At 33.0% G+C, this 16,060-nt stretch overlaps 1 protein-coding gene across 12 annotated transcripts in view; it reads right to left on the bottom strand.

The window, feature by feature from the left end:
- LOC117691484 (anoctamin-4) overlaps positions 1 to 16,060 on the bottom strand; it is a 62,633-nt gene that overhangs the window by 8,887 nt on the left and 37,686 nt on the right. For 10 of the 12 annotated variants that reach the window (XM_066071872.1, XM_066071871.1, XM_066071874.1 and 7 more), the window contains 13 exons: positions 10,198 to 10,368; positions 9,731 to 9,829; positions 9,284 to 9,426; positions 8,754 to 8,783; positions 4,542 to 4,669; positions 4,122 to 4,177; positions 3,406 to 3,462; positions 2,974 to 3,038; positions 2,420 to 2,554; positions 1,681 to 1,847; positions 1,376 to 1,458; positions 1,151 to 1,213; positions 147 to 221 (listed from right to left, as the gene is read on the bottom strand). In XM_066071872.1, coding sequence (XP_065927944.1) covers positions 147 to 221; positions 1,151 to 1,213; positions 1,376 to 1,458; positions 1,681 to 1,847; positions 2,420 to 2,554; positions 2,974 to 3,038; positions 3,406 to 3,462; positions 4,122 to 4,177; positions 4,542 to 4,669; positions 8,754 to 8,783; positions 9,284 to 9,426; positions 9,731 to 9,829; positions 10,198 to 10,368 — 1,272 coding nt within the window. Of the gene's footprint in view, positions 1 to 146; positions 222 to 1,150; positions 1,214 to 1,375; positions 1,459 to 1,680; positions 1,848 to 2,419; positions 2,555 to 2,973; positions 3,039 to 3,405; positions 3,463 to 4,121; positions 4,178 to 4,541; positions 4,670 to 8,753; positions 8,784 to 9,283; positions 9,427 to 9,730; positions 9,830 to 10,197; positions 10,369 to 12,316; positions 13,179 to 16,060 lie in introns of those variants that run through there. The other 2 variants (XM_066071882.1, XM_066071876.1) reach the window with 2 other exon arrangements.

Genomic DNA, 16,060 nt, shown 5'->3' with positions numbered 1-16,060 from the left:
ACACCAACTGTGAGGTACAAGATGACCAAAAACACTTAAACAAAAATTTTAACATACATGTCTGTTCGATTCCATAATCGTAATACCAATACAACACTAAGAAACAAATAATTACAAAATAACATAATAATCAAAAACCAACTTACAAAGAACAACAATATACTGAAGCTGGTGAAATACCGGAAACCTTTGCTCCAACCTGGTACATACGGCTCTTCTCTCTGTACAGAACAAATCAGACAGAGTTATTCTTCATTGTCTCAAATGGAAATTCATCTCATAATGTTATGAAGCCAAGATTGCTTCATATGTGTACATAAATGAGTGTTATTAATTGTCATATTGTCAACCTCACTACAAGTACAATACTTTTTGCTAATCAAAATACAAACTTTAAGGCTCAAAAATGGGATTTCAAAAAAAATGTTTTTTTTTTCCTTTATTCCAAGAAAACTTAATTTTATCATCAGAAATATTATTCATCATAATTATATGTAAAATTCCAATATAGAGGTAAAAATATGAATCAGGAACTCTTAAGGACAGATGAAATGTTCCTTAGTTTAAATTCTAGATAATTTTCTTTGATAGATTTTTTCTTCTTTATTTGCATTAAAACCTGTTAATGTCCAAAAACTTAGAGTGCATTACCAGGCTAATTTCGGAGTTAAAATATTTTGATTTTTTCTTTTAATTGAATGCAAAATGTAATTTCATGCTTTTATTTTAAAAGACAAAGTGTATATTTTCAATTGAAATCATATATCCAAAAAGAAAAAAAAAACGGTAACATGAAAATATGATATTTAACATCTTAGTAGTGGAAATCTTTAATTACATTGCGGAGATAGGAAAAAAAGAAAATAATAGAAGATAGGCTGAATCTTACCTTAAGATTAAAGAATTTGGATACTGTAAATTCCTTATTTCACGCAAGTACTTAATTTCACGATTCCGCTACTTTGTATCAAATCGCAAGAATATAAAATCGCGGGGTCCATTTTTTATGCTAATTCTAAATAGTAAGAATCTGTTTGAAAATAAAAGCGAGATCATTTTAAAACCTTCGAGGCTTACTTCTCACGATTTTACCTGAATATTAATTCCTCACGTTAAATTAGGAATCTACAGTACACGGTGCTTGACTTACATTGGTTACTGGGTTGGTCCTTCTCCTTGATACACTAGCCTCATACTCAGGTCGAACAGTCTCCTACAAAAAGTCACATTGGAAATTTGTATTAATCATATCATACCTCTCTCTCTCTCTCTCTCCTCTCTCTCTCTCTCTCTCTCTCTCAGGAAGCATTTATGCACCTTCAGTTTTTTTTTTGATCTATGACTTTTTATTTCCCCATTAAAGATATACAATTACCTCCCCTTCCTCAAAATCAGCCACATCCCACTCGTACTCTATCTCTGCCTGCCTGCGCTTCCAAAACTCCAGGAAAAAGGAGGCTGAAACAAACAGCATGCTTAATTTCATTGTCCTTTAATTGTAAAGGGGAATAATACATCTTTTTTATTTTATATTAGAGAAAAAAATTAAGTCAATTTCCTTTTTATTAAAAAAATACTAAAATTCTATTGAGAAAAACAATCTATTGCAAAAACATGAAACATTAACCCCTCCCCCATTCGGAAATGAACACTTTTAACTCTGACACTTGCTTGCCTTACCCCACAATGCCATAACTATAGCGAAGCAGACAGTGGCAGGGTTGTCGAACAGGTAGGTCGCCCGGGAGTAGGTACAACTGTCGGACAGATGCCAGTAGGAACAGCGCTGGTCACACATCGGACACATTGTGTAGTTACTGATGACTGGGTCCTCACAAATCTCTGTGCTGAAAGGGGAATAGGGGTACTGTGATAATAAGGTTCAGAGAACAGCATGTGAAATGTGGGTCTGAAAAGACCCTTGAAAGGCAAGATGTTGCGAGATTATAATATATGAGTTGGCACAGGAAAGATTCCTCTCAAAGCCAGTCCTTTTATATCAATTGATTTTTTTTTTTATTTACTATCAAATTAATAAAAAATTTTGTCCCTATTTTAGGTATACTGTAAACATATTACATTTGGCGGAAAATAGTTTTTGAACAAGTTAGCGTTGATTTGAATGAGCGTATTCCTGAATGTGACAATTCTTATACATGGCATTTAGCGATGTACCTGATTTAGCGGAAGCCACATTCTACCAAAAACGCTTAATAGAATACACAGCCAAATGTAATACATTTACAGTATTACTTGAGGGCAGTCAGATGAATGCTGAAGAAAGGTTTGTAATTTGAAACTCTTTTTTTACGGGAAAATTTTGGGGTTAACGTTATAAATTTTGCAGATTTTGCCATCACTGAAAACCAAGCTGAAGCTGTGACTAAGTTTAGTTAGTACACAGACTTCCATCACTGACCTGGGAACATCGTCCATTATGGTGGCCAGTCCGTAGATAAAGGCTATCACGCCAGCAATGGCTACCGGAATCAACATGGAGGTATAGAAACCAAGCCAAGAAAAATATATCCCCACCTTTTCACCAAAGTAACCCCTGCGAGTAGAAAACACAGACTTTTAAAGATATACCATACATTAAAAAGCTGGCCCTGGCCAAACATTAGAGAGGTTAAGCATTTGAACGTGTAGAGCTACAGGTACCGGGTATGTTTACACATACACATACCAAAATTTGGCTTATGTTAAATAAACTGTACGCTTAAATGAATGTGTAAAATAATTAGATTAAACATTTTCAACATTATTAAGTTTACTCTCACTGTTTATGAAATAATTCTGTGAATTTGATGAAACCAAAAGCACAGTCGTCCTCAATTTATCGTCTGCTTTACATAAAATAACTTTTAATGATATATAAAAAGTCTGTATTTAGGAAGAATGTATCAGATTTAGTCGATAAGTGATCGATTTATTCACCTGTTGGTCCAGCGGTTGATTTATCAAAAGCTTTACCTGATTTGGTCGAGTGGCTGGTACTTGTACCACCTTCCTGGCCTAGCCCACAGTTCATACAGCAACTACAATGTTCATAAATAATCATATTTTTGATAATAGTATTGATAATAATTGATATCCTATGCCTAGATAAAGGTCTTTATGAAACAAAGCTGTTTTTTTTTTCAACCCAAGTTGATTGTAAAAATATGATGCTACAAGAAATGACAAAGTCAGAAAACCATAGTTAACTTTTGAAAAGTTTAATTTAGAAATGCACTTATTTCTTTGAAACTGATGTAGCTGTAAAATGACAATATGTGAAAGCCAAAGTCATAGGGAAGGTCATACATGTAGTAAGAAAGGTACTTTCCTCTTCAAAGTGTAATATAAAGACATCTGAAGAATATGACCTAGCTGGGGTTGACAATTCCACGTCTATCTACTTACATGCCTGTCATTGTCCTTCCCCACAGTCAGAAGGGAGTGATCGCTGTGATATCGACCCTAAAATCAGACAACAGAACTCACTTTTAACACCTGTATAACAGCATAGTTCAACATGTACCAACATTGACTTAATGTAATGTAAAAGTATGTACACATGTATATATGAGTAACTATGTAGGTACAAGTAAACCAAAGGTTCCTTTTTTAACTCTAGTACTTAATTCCCCGATTCTGTTGTTTTTATATCAATTCACAAAACATCAAAGTTGCCAGTACCCAACTTTTGTTAAACATACCTATTAGTCATGTAGTTCATAAATGTCAGAAAAATCAAATTGAGATTTTAAAATCTGCAAAGGCTTCTGCTTGTGATTTTCAGCAGATATTAATTCCTTGCGTTTAATTAGGAATCTACCTTATCATTGATGATGCAGATATTTATATGTGTATTACTAATGATTGTTTAAGTCTGTCTTTCTTTCAATCTTGAGCTCTTTCTCTCTGGTGTATGTGTAGATTGATTTGTAAACATGTGAGTGTTTACACCCTCTTGAGGGCCCTTATAAATAAATATATTGAAATTAAATATCATACACACTCCAAAAATAAGATAGGTGCCACTGGTTACTTTTAAAATATCAATTAAATTCCCTTCCCTCCCCCCCTTTCCACCCACATAACAAACTCGTCAGTGTGATTGTGAATAACATGCTTACATCGTGGAGAGGATAGGCAGCATTATAGGTCTGGTTGTCCACTAGTTTTCTGACCCCTGTAAAAGAATTTCAGATAATCAGCAACATTCATTTCATCAATGCTTACAAGAAAAAATCACTGTTTATTTACACCTCATTGGATTCATTTTAGAAGAGAGAGAGATACTAATGAGTTGCATCAAACTCAAATACAAGAGAGAGAGAGAAAGAGAGAGAAAGAGAGAGAGAGAGAGAGAGAGAGAGAGAGAAAGAGAAAGAGAGAGAAATACTAATGAGTTGCATCAAACTCAAATACGAGAGAGAGAAAGAGAGAACAAAAAATTGTCAGCAATTTTCTCCCAAAAAATTAATCAATATAAATTACTGTTATGATAATATACGACACGCAATCATCATTAATGCATAAATCTGTCATCTTACCAAACTTCTTGTTGAATTTGTCGTCATCATCATCCAAATCCAAAAAGTGAGCACGAGAAAGTATCTCATAGCAGATCTTGCTCCTCTGAGCGTGTGTGAAGAAGGTATCTTTGTCCTTGATGACAAACCTGTAATTGAATAAGACCAATCCAAAATTAGACTGTGAATGTATTACCATGGCTACAACATTCATATAGCCAAAAAATAAAAAAAAAATGAAAAAATTGAAATGTGCAGCATTCAAAGACTTTAATGACATTGATTATAAATAAAAGTCATCATTTAAGAATTTTTAAAGTATCACAATTAAAAGATGGCACTGTCATTGTGTTTCCTTTGTGTTGAAGTACCTGGTATAACTGGTATCTTTTATATATACATGTATTCATATAATTATTATTAAAATGATACAAATTAAATCAGTTGATATGGGTATTTTGATATAAAGTGGGTATCCTCCCAAACCAGGGAATAACTTGAGAGTATATGACATTCCTTCCCAATAAATTAATCAATTCAGGGCTTGTATAATTTACTGCAATTATAAACATTCAGACATGCATATCATCTATATGAATATCAATAGGGAGTCTCAGAAATACACAGAAATATACAATGTCATTGTCTCATCATACATGTACAAGCATTCTAACCGTAATTCACCAGATCAATTAATGCATTCATCAGAATTGTTTGGGGTTAAATTTTTATTCTATATTAATTATTTTGTCACCAAGAGTCCTTTAACTGATATGCAAGTTGCAACTGTCAATTACTTTATAATAACAAAGCATTCTGTTTTGGCATATACTGATAAATATACAGTCATAAGAATTTTAACTGAGTTACTAAAGTTGCATTCCTTTTTCAATTGGCATATACCTACACGAGATTCAAAATAGAGCATGCCAGCTGTTCATGCATATTTTCAAACTGATTTCTGATTGGGAATAATCTAATCATAATCATATCAATAATGAAATAATCAATATAAATCATAATAAATCAACTACATTAAAATCATGAAAATATAAAATAACGAATAAATTTGCATGCAACATAATAATTAACATTGTGGTAATTAATCCAAACCGTACAAGTAATACAAAATTTGTCATCGCTAAGTCTTATTCAATTCATAGAATGATTTCACAATATGAACAAGTGTCTTATCAAATACTCTAACATATATATGATAGACATCTATGGCCATCACTAGCATTTCCATTAATCTTTATTAAACTAATATTGAGTAAATTTAAAGTCAACTTTTTGGAGAGTATGTTAAAATTACTCCTAGCTAAGTTGGGCATTCAGAGTTTCAGTAAATTTAATTCATAGCATTCTTAAAAGAAAACAATTTAATGAATAATCATTTAGTATCTTGAAGCTTTCAGAGAAATGAATTCTAATAGATGCAAAATTATTTATAAAGTTACAAACGTAACAGCAAATGATTTTTTTTCATGGAAAATCAGCATGATGGCGTTTTTATCTAACTGTATCCATAATAAATGGTAGGATTTTAAAATCTTGCTTTTATTTTTCTGACATATGTAAACTAAATGAAGCTATCAGAAAAAATTGGCATTCACAATTTTTTTTATTATGGCAAATTTGATGCAAAATAGTTGAATAATAGAATTACAATTTGTAAGTACTCATGAAAAATAAGAAATCTACAGAAGTAAAACATTTGAGCCTCTGCCCTAGCTTGCACTAAAGCAATCAAAGAAAAGAATTGGTTTTCTAGCAAAATAGCATTAAATAGCCCGGCCCAGTGGGTTTTTAGCATGAATTTATTTTCACTATAATAATTATTGTTTTTGTTTTTAATTCAAGATCCTCTTTATCCTCTTGTTAATGGGCAAATTTAAAATACATAATCAATCAAATCTTCCCAAGTCAAGAGTTTCTGAATTCATATTTGAAGCCCGAAATTTTCAGGGGCATCTACTAGAGGTATATCACTACCACTGTGAAAATATGGTGATGCAGTTATCTATTGTTTCTGAGAATCGGGCTTATATGCAATTGAATAGTGAACTGCGTTTTCGAACGCAGTTCGCAATTCAACTATCCACTCTGCTCACAGGGGCTCGTCACAAAGGTTTTTTCAATCTCTTAAATCTACCACCTCTATACAATGAATTACAATTTTAAAGAGGTGGTAGAAAAAATTTCATAACGAGCCACTGTGCTCCGCTCTACATATAAACCCTTGATCGAATAGGCAGAGTTTGACGGGGTTAGAAACCTTGCACACTGGTTGGTGTCATACAAGTTTGCATGATCCAATAAGAAACGTTGTTTCAAGAATGATGTTAATTGTGCATTGATCAATGTTGAGCCATTAATATCGATAAATAATTTTTGAGACAGACAAGTAAGTAATTGACTTACTGTTATCAATTTTTAGTCTAAGTGAACCCATCCAATCACTATGTTTATGGGACAGCTACATTGCTATATTGTTAATATGTTCATGGGAGCAGTCATATTGCTATATAGTGTTTCTGTTTAATATGCATTCTTTGATTGGTCAAAACAAGAGGTCAATTAATTAAAAGTTAAAAATGAGTACTCTCACTAAATAATGCAATTGTTAACCCACATATGTTATTTTGTCTGCTTCAGATCGGATCGAAACCCTTGACTTGGAAAGATGAATTAATCACAATTGTTTAAACAAATTTAAACCCTTCACAAAATCTTTCAAAAGTGTGAATGGGCAAAATGATAATTTGTAGCAAAATTAAGTCAGCATAATTATAAGTACATGTAATAATTTGCTAGCCTCAGCACAATAATTGAAGTTCACACTTCATAAACTTTAGTACAATAAACCCACTGGCAGATATTCAGTCATTTTGCCTACAAGTTCACACACTGGTTTGTAGAGTAACAAAATGAGCCATTAATATATAAAAGTTTGTCCAATATTAATATTCACCAGCTACAATGTAGGTCAATTTCTTATTCAGTTCACTCATTTTTACGTCCATAACTTAAAATAGCAGTTAATATAGGGGATTCAATAATCTTCATAATTAAAATTGTGATATTTTACATATAAAATAAAGAGAAATTACATGTACTGCTGTCAAATACACGTATAGTATATTCAAATCCAACTAAAATAACATATAACTGATATTAATTAGGAATAATAATTATTAATTAAAGTGAGAGAGACCACAGCACAGTTACAAGACAGAATATTTTTGGTATAGGTCTACTGTCATGATATTCAATAAACATGCATTATATATGCATTGGTACTCAAGGGGCAATACTCAGGTCTGTTTCTAACATTCAATTTAATTATAACAAACATTTAGTTTGATTTCTATAAGTTGTATGAAAAGAGATACATACTGCCCTCTGGAATAGAGAAATGAAATACAAATTGATTATTAAACTGATAATTATTATAATTTGTAAAACATTACAAAATAAGATATAAATAAAAAATATACATTATATGTAAGAATTAAAAGTATCATTATACTAATAAGAAGGCATAAAACAGAAGCTGCATCCCAAAAAAAATTCAAATGAGATGAAAATAAGTTTGATTCATCTCATCTCTAACTAATTTGTATAATCTGCAAATAATTTTAATAAAAGTAAAGTCTGAATCTTCCGGTCAATAGTAGTGAAGCTAGATGGAATTTGAATTTTTAATATCTTCCGGTACTTATATTTCAAGAAAATCTCTCTCTCTCTCTCTCTTTCTCTCTCTCTCTCTCTCTCTCTCTCTCTCTCTCTCTCTCTCTCTCTCTCTCTCTCTCTCTCTCTCTCTCTCTCTCTCTCTCTCTCTCCTCTGTTCTCTAGAACAAAGTAAAACATTTGAGATATTAATATCAGAATATGCCAGATATTTAGAAACAAAGCTTAGAAATATGATAATTTTTAAAAGTTCAGCAATTATGAATGAACCTTATGACTGCATGTTCAATATCTCTTACCCCAGCCACGAATATATTAAGGCTACAAGTGTGTACATAACAAACAAAACCTACATTGAATATACAAGAAAGAAAGACAAGGAAGATTTCCACTCCAGAATTGAAGTTTGTACTCATAAAAATAATACAAGTATCATAAAGGAATAGCAGTCGAGCCTCAGTTTGTGTTTTTCTGTTCTGAAATATAAGGCAGATGGCAAGAAATGGCTGTAGGCAATGTTATAAGTTCCTCAATACTTACTCCTTGTCGATATATTCCACACCGATATATCTGATCACATATACAGTTGGTATACATACATTGTACAGAAACAAGTCAAATAACACAGCATCAAATTTGATGGGATCTTTGAACCTCCAACCCTCCCACCCTACACATTAAAAATTACTTTTAAATTTCATATTAGATCATCATAATGCAGACATGTACACTAATTTTTTTTTCCATTGAAACAGATTTTCTTTTCTTCATAACCGTTTAACATGTTCAAGGCAATTAGTAACATGACTGAGATAGTAAAGCAAATATAAAATTAAATCATTATATGTGTACTACTCCATTGTAACATAACATGGTCCATTTGCCTCTAAAAACAAAATTCAAAACACACTCCTTCAAGCTATCTCCAGAAGAGTATTTCTACATTTATAAGTCTCTCTTTGTATATAAAACAGTAAAACCCCAATATATAATACCTATACCCCAACCTTAAATCTGCCTAGTGCTCCATTGTTACAACGCAGCATGGAGTCCATAAATAAAAAACTTACTGGTCCATCCTAGATCTGTTGAATGGAGCAGTGAAGTAGTTTGGCTCCTCTGGGAGCAGGTCCTCGTCCAACTCAAATGGAGAAGGGAACTTCTTCCAACAGTTTTCAAAGCAGCTCTCTAACTGAGTCTCCATGTCGTTCACCTGTAAATGGAGGTACAAAAGGTCCAATGGTATAGCACTTTCTTAAAGTGAAAATGAAACTGATGTAAAGTTTGCAATTAGTGATGTTGTAACTATCTCCATCCTTAAAATTTATAATATATTTCCTATATATCTTTCCATTCACATGCATATTAGGAATGCTGTCATCTTTTTCTTCATTAGTTTTGATAAAAGAATGTTTAAAAATATTCCAATTAAAAAAAAAAATGATATCATATTAAATAGATTTGATTTTTAGAGACTTATAAAACTTTTTGTGTAAAGAAGAGCACAAGATATTTACAGCAAGCGGCATTTTGACATTCAGCAGTTCAGCGTATCGTAACATCGTCTCCCAGGGAACGTGGACCTTGGTGAAGCAAGTCTTGCCGTTTTTGGACGTCTGAAATGTTCGTTAAGTTATGATAAACAGCTGATAGATGTAGATGACATCGTGCATGGAACAAAAGCCAAAAAATTCAGCTGATCTGAACTCAGGAGAAATGTAACACCTTTAGCTTTTGTGGCACATATCTTAATAAAATTGAGATTGAAAATACCCGCACTTCATGACTTGTCTAAATTGTATGCTTAGCATGTTATAAGCATTAGCAGTGAGTTTACATTTGGTATTTCCATAAAATATAATAGAATTAATTATGTATCGTTCTAAACAAAATTGCATTCAGTTTTCACAGGCTCATGTAGAAAAAAAACAAGACCGAGTGTCAGCTGCCACCCCTGGATTTTTGGAGTTTATAAGATCCACACCTCTTTCCCTTCATGCTCTAGTTCCAAGCCCTCTTCTATCAGGTTCTTTTCAAACGTATTCCGTCGCTGTTCTTTCTTTAGGTCCTCATTGTCCTCCGGCTCATACGCCAGGACGTAGTCGATCTTCCTCTTGCCATCTCGAAAAACCAGAGTTGCTTTTTCATTGATCATCTAGAAAAAACCATGGAAACATATCACAGTCATAATACAATTGCATGACACTGTAGTGTACATAATGGCTAATGAAGGCATTTATAGTTTCCATTAAAAAAAATGTTTTTGCAAATAGAACATTCATGTTCATATTTGAAAAGCACTTCATTTTCTGTAGTCCTGCAGAGTCTTAAAACATTACTGGTACTATCATGACTATAATTACTTGTAGCTATAATTCTCAATGGAATTATGGGTAACCTAAAATACATTGCATAATGACTCCATTAACAGGTAAACATAAGCAAATTAATCATTGGCATTTCACAGCTATAAATAATGTCAATGCTGAAAATCATAAAAAGTTACAGTACAAAAATTGACACTAAAATTCGCTTGTAATTTAAATCACAAACAGCTTATTTTACCAATAATTAAAGGAGAACTGTATAATAATCAATGAATATTGATTTATACGTGTAATATGTAATAAACAGTATACAAGAAATACTAAATGAATGCATGATCATATTAACTTTATATTTCTGTTAAAACCCACTAACTGGCATGCTGTTATTCTGTACAATTTACTCATACTAATAATGGTTTCAGGTGATGATGCAAATGTAATAGATGTATGTCTTAAAATTAAACATGATGTACATGTACATCTACATATAATTATATATAACTATATATTTACATATATTTATATATTTAAGCATGCTAAGTCAGTTCCATATCGTTCCCATGATAAATCAATACAATGTCATGTAGTAATACACACATACATTGATGAACTGGTCAGATAAATATGGCACATATATACACATATTAGTTGTATCAGCATAAATTAAGACCCTATGAAAGAGAATTAGCAAAACACAGATTTGCAAGTGGAAGCAAACTTTTTAAGGCTAGAAAACATCAACTGAACCAAAAATTAATCATATAAATTAAAAGAAAAAAAATCAAAATAATGCCTTGTAAAAGTAAGGGGTATGTTGCAAGTTCTTTTCATGATAGTCCATAGCATTAATTTTAAATGGGTTTCTGAACTTTATCAAAGTTCAAATCTGTTGGGAACTAGCTTCTAAATTTATAATATTTAATATACCAAATAAGATTGATTAATGACCTCATAATTCCCCCATCTTTAACTCATATCTCTCAATACATTCCCACATTACTTGTGTAAATCAACAAATTTTTCATCTTACAAAATCTTACTATAAATTCATAAAATGTACATATTGTAAGAGGAATTGCCCTTGCTTGCACTAACTTCCTTTCAGCTGACTAAGCTATATAAGCCATTCAATGATATTTATATACACATAAGGTGCTCCAATTAATAATTGTAAACAGTAGAAAAATCCATAACACAGTTTAAAATTTCTGCTATAGCACAGTTGCGACAGAGCTCTTATAGGCTGAAATTTTGCCATGCTTCTGTGCTGCATGTATGCTTCAACTATGCTGCATTTCCATTAGGGTCTATATTTCATGTCGTAACAAATGGGTATAACAGCAAAACACTACTACAAGCCAGTGTTTCCAATTTATGATATTATAATCAAATGGTGATGATGCCAGTTTCAGAGCAAATAAGAAACAAAACTTATAATTTAAAACTTATAACACAAAAGGTTTAAATCTATGAAGCAGTTTCTTATGTCTTACATCATATTGCCAACCAAAGCAGATGTACAATATAAATACATGTACATACACACAAACTTCATTATAGTTTGGCCATGCAGATCGACTTATTGTAAATACAATGTAGTAAAAATAACTCAATGAGATTAGCAGCTGCAGTGAGACACACTAAATGTGAACGTGAAACGGAAGGTAAAAAACTTCAGGGACGCAACAACTACGAGACTTTATGGACAAATCATTCCACCAAGATGATTTCAGAGCCCAATGAAAGTGAACCAAACTGTGGAGTTGCCTCCCTTACTTGCTGTTTGGCCTGATCCGCGGATCCCTCAACGTCAATCAGCTGGATATCATCCGGAACATTCACAACATTCCCACTCATTGTAAATCCAGGGAGAGAATTTCTTGATGATTGATAATAAAACACCGGTAAAATAGTTCAGGTGAGATAATCAAAATTCCACAGACAAGAAAATTAGATTGATTGCAAGGCAGAGCCACAATTCTAATGATTAATAAAGGCAAATGAAGAGAAGTCCAAATAAAATGTCTGTTTTTATCACAAGTCAAAAGTAACACAGATTTAAGAAACTTGCCGTAAACACCTTATAGTTTTTTTTTAAGTCAATTGCAAGGTTTATAAAATTAACATCTGAATCAAACACTTGACAAGTCCATGTCTTTTCTTTCCCTGTAGATTTTCATATGCAGGAAGTAAGGAAAAGTTTCACGTAGAGCCATTTACTCGCCTCAATAAACAAACAAAAAAAATCTGCATATCCATCATAAAACTGGCAATTTGTTAATATGTACATCTTTAAGTTACTCCTGGATGTAATATACATGATCGGACAAATACACACCACTTATGACTAAACACACCGGTCAGTGAAATCCACTTCCCCCCAAGTATGTAAATACATGTAATACATTAATATATACCGTAATATGTAGATACACACATTTAGTGTGAACTACCTGTAAAAACATTAGGCCTGGTATACTTGCACATGGAGGAAACAAAATTGTGATCGAACTGATACAAGTAAATAAAAGTTCTGGAAGGAGGAAAGTAAATTGTAACAACTTGTCAGCAACAACACTGCTTGAAAAGATTAACCTATTAAAATGGTTATAACATATGGTCCTTATAAGTATGTTGTTTTTCAACAAACAGAATTAGGACTGAAAAAAGAAATGTACCTAACATACTGGAAGGTTAAAATTTTGCTTACCAGCATAAAGCTTAATTTCTGAATTAAGATTATATTATACAGTTATCATGAGGCTGCTATTTTGACTCCTGTACAATGATCAATAAAAATATTCACAGCACACCCAACTTTTGGATAAGATATAAATTAAATGTAACAGTTACTTAAAGTTTCATTATTAAAATGGTTCAATACGACACTGTCTTGCATCTTGATCAGTTTAACATGACACTATTTAATGCCCATGGGTCCTAACTTTAACCTGATCGACTGCTATAAACAAAACAAGAGGCCCATGGGCCACATCGCTCACCTGAGGAACAATAGGTATGATAAAATCAGCTTAATGGAGTCATAATACAAACTATCTGGACAATGTACAATAATACATGTAGATCCTGTATAATTAAAAACCCTTTTTTCCTTTGAATATTCTTATGTTTATAATCATTAGTCCCTTTTCTAACAGGATGATTTTATAGTCATATCATATGTTGAGTATTGCAGTTCTCAAAAAGATCCTTAACAATATAATTTATATAAGGGATATAAACGTACATCAAACTCTGAACCTTCTCGGGAGGCCAAAGAATTGTCCTGGGGCCAAAGTCTTAACAATTATGAAGAATCATCTGGCTGATTAGTTTCTGAGAAGATTTTTTAAAGATTTACCCTATATATTCCTTTGTTAAACTTTGACCCCCCCCCCAATTGTGGCCCCACCCTACCCCTGGGGATCATGATTTTCACAACTTTGAATCTACACTACCTGAGGATGCTTTCACACAAGTGTCAGCTTTCCTGGCTGATTAGTTTCTGAGAAGAAGATTTTTTAAGATTAACTCTGTGTATTCCTATGTAAAACATCGACCTCCCATTGTGGCCCCACCCTACCTCCGGGGGTCATGATTTTCACAAATTTGAATTTACACTACCTGGGGATGCTTCCACACAAGTGTCAGCTTTCCTTGCCGATTAGTTTCTGAGAAGCAGATTTTTAAAGATTTACCCTATATATTCCTATGTAAAACTTCGACCCCCCCCCCCCCCCCCATTGTGGCCCCATTCTACCCCAAGGGGTTATTATTTTAACAACTTTGAATCTACACTGCCTGAGGATGCTTCCGAACAAATTCCAGCATTGCCGGCTGATTAGTTTCTGCGAAGAAGTTTTTTAAAGATTTACTCTGTATATTCCTATGTTAAACTTCGATCCCCCATTGTGGCCCCACCCTACCCCCGGGGGTCATGTTTTTCACAACTTTGAATCTACACTACCTGAGGATGCTTCCACACAAGTTTCAGCTTTCCTTGCCGATTAGTTTCTGAGAAGCAGATTTTTAAAGATTTACTCTATATATTCCTATGTAAAACTTCGACCCCCCCCCCCCCCCCCCCCCATTGTGGCCCCATTCTACCCCAAGGGGTTATTATTTTAACAACTTTGAATCTACACTGCCTGAGGATGCTTCCGAACAAGTTTCAGCATTGCCGGCTGATTAGTTTCTGAGAAGAAGTTTTTTAAAGATTTACTCTATATATTCCTATGTTAAACTTCGATCCCCCATTGTGGCCCCACCCTACCCCCGGGGGTCATGATTTTCACAACTTTAAATTTACACTACCTGAGAATGCATCCACACAAGTGTCAGCTTTCCTGGCCGATTAGTTTCTGAGAAGAAGATTTTTTAAGATTTACTTTATATATTCATGTTAAACTTCGATCCTTCATTGTGGCCCCATCCTACCTCCGGGGGTCATAAATTTCACAAATTTGTATCTACATTACCTGTCACCTGATGATGCTTTCACACAAGTTTCAGCTTTCCTGGCTGATTAGTTTCTGAGAAGAAGATTTTTAAAAATTTACTCAATATATTCCTATGTTAAACTTCGACCTCCCATTGTGGCCCACCCTCAGGTGAGCTAAAAAGGTGTTAAGTTTACAATACAATAAGTTGTTAAAGTTGGTTTCTGGAAGAACAGACTTTGAAATTTTTCTTAATAAATATTGACATTTATTTTTACTTTTTTAATCTTTAGTTTTTAAAATCTGTGTACAAACATAGAATTGTGAGCAAATCTATGTATCTTGCTTATAATTCGAAGTTTAACACTCAAATATGGTTAGTAAATAGAAATTGTAAACAATTAAACACAAGAAACATGCACTACATGTATAACAAATAAAGAACACAATTTATTTTTTCGAAATGAATCATATATATGATACATGTATATACCTACATATTTCCGTCAGCGATATCAAACTCTATTTAAACTGAATAAACTCGAGAAAATGCCGAGCATCTCAACAAAACCTATTGCATTAATCTTCCATTACGCAAAAGATAATGCCGAATTACCGATAGAATGAATTGTATTTCAGTACCCCTACATCAGATTTTGCTTAATTTGCGCAGGAAAACATTTAACTGTTTGATTTACCGAAGTCTCTGTTTGATTTGATACGTAAAAATCACGAAATACAGACGATAGTTTCCAGGTTACAAAGCATAAATAATGAAAACGAAACGAAAATCAGAACAAGCTAACACCAACGTCATGTGTGAAAACTGTCAACGCATTGAAATATTTAGCCTCAATTTACTTCACAAAATCGGCACCAATATATTTTGCATGTTTCAAAATTTCCCTTCATACGCGAACTGTTGCACAACAAGCAATTTCATCATAGTCCGATCGACCCTTTTTCGTATAATGTCATGGCTGCTTGAAACAAAGAACCTCGTTTTAGAAGTATGGAATCATTTTACCGGATGCCGAACCCGAAGCTATTAAACTGATTGAAACACGCCTTTCCTTTATTA

The sequence above is a fragment of the Magallana gigas genome, chromosome 9 (assembly GCF_963853765.1).
Source record: "Magallana gigas chromosome 9, xbMagGiga1.1, whole genome shotgun sequence".
Taxonomy (NCBI): domain Eukaryota; kingdom Metazoa; phylum Mollusca; class Bivalvia; order Ostreida; family Ostreidae; genus Magallana; species Magallana gigas.
Note: the sequence above shows the minus strand (reverse complement) of the source record. Positions and strands in the feature narration are given on the sequence as shown.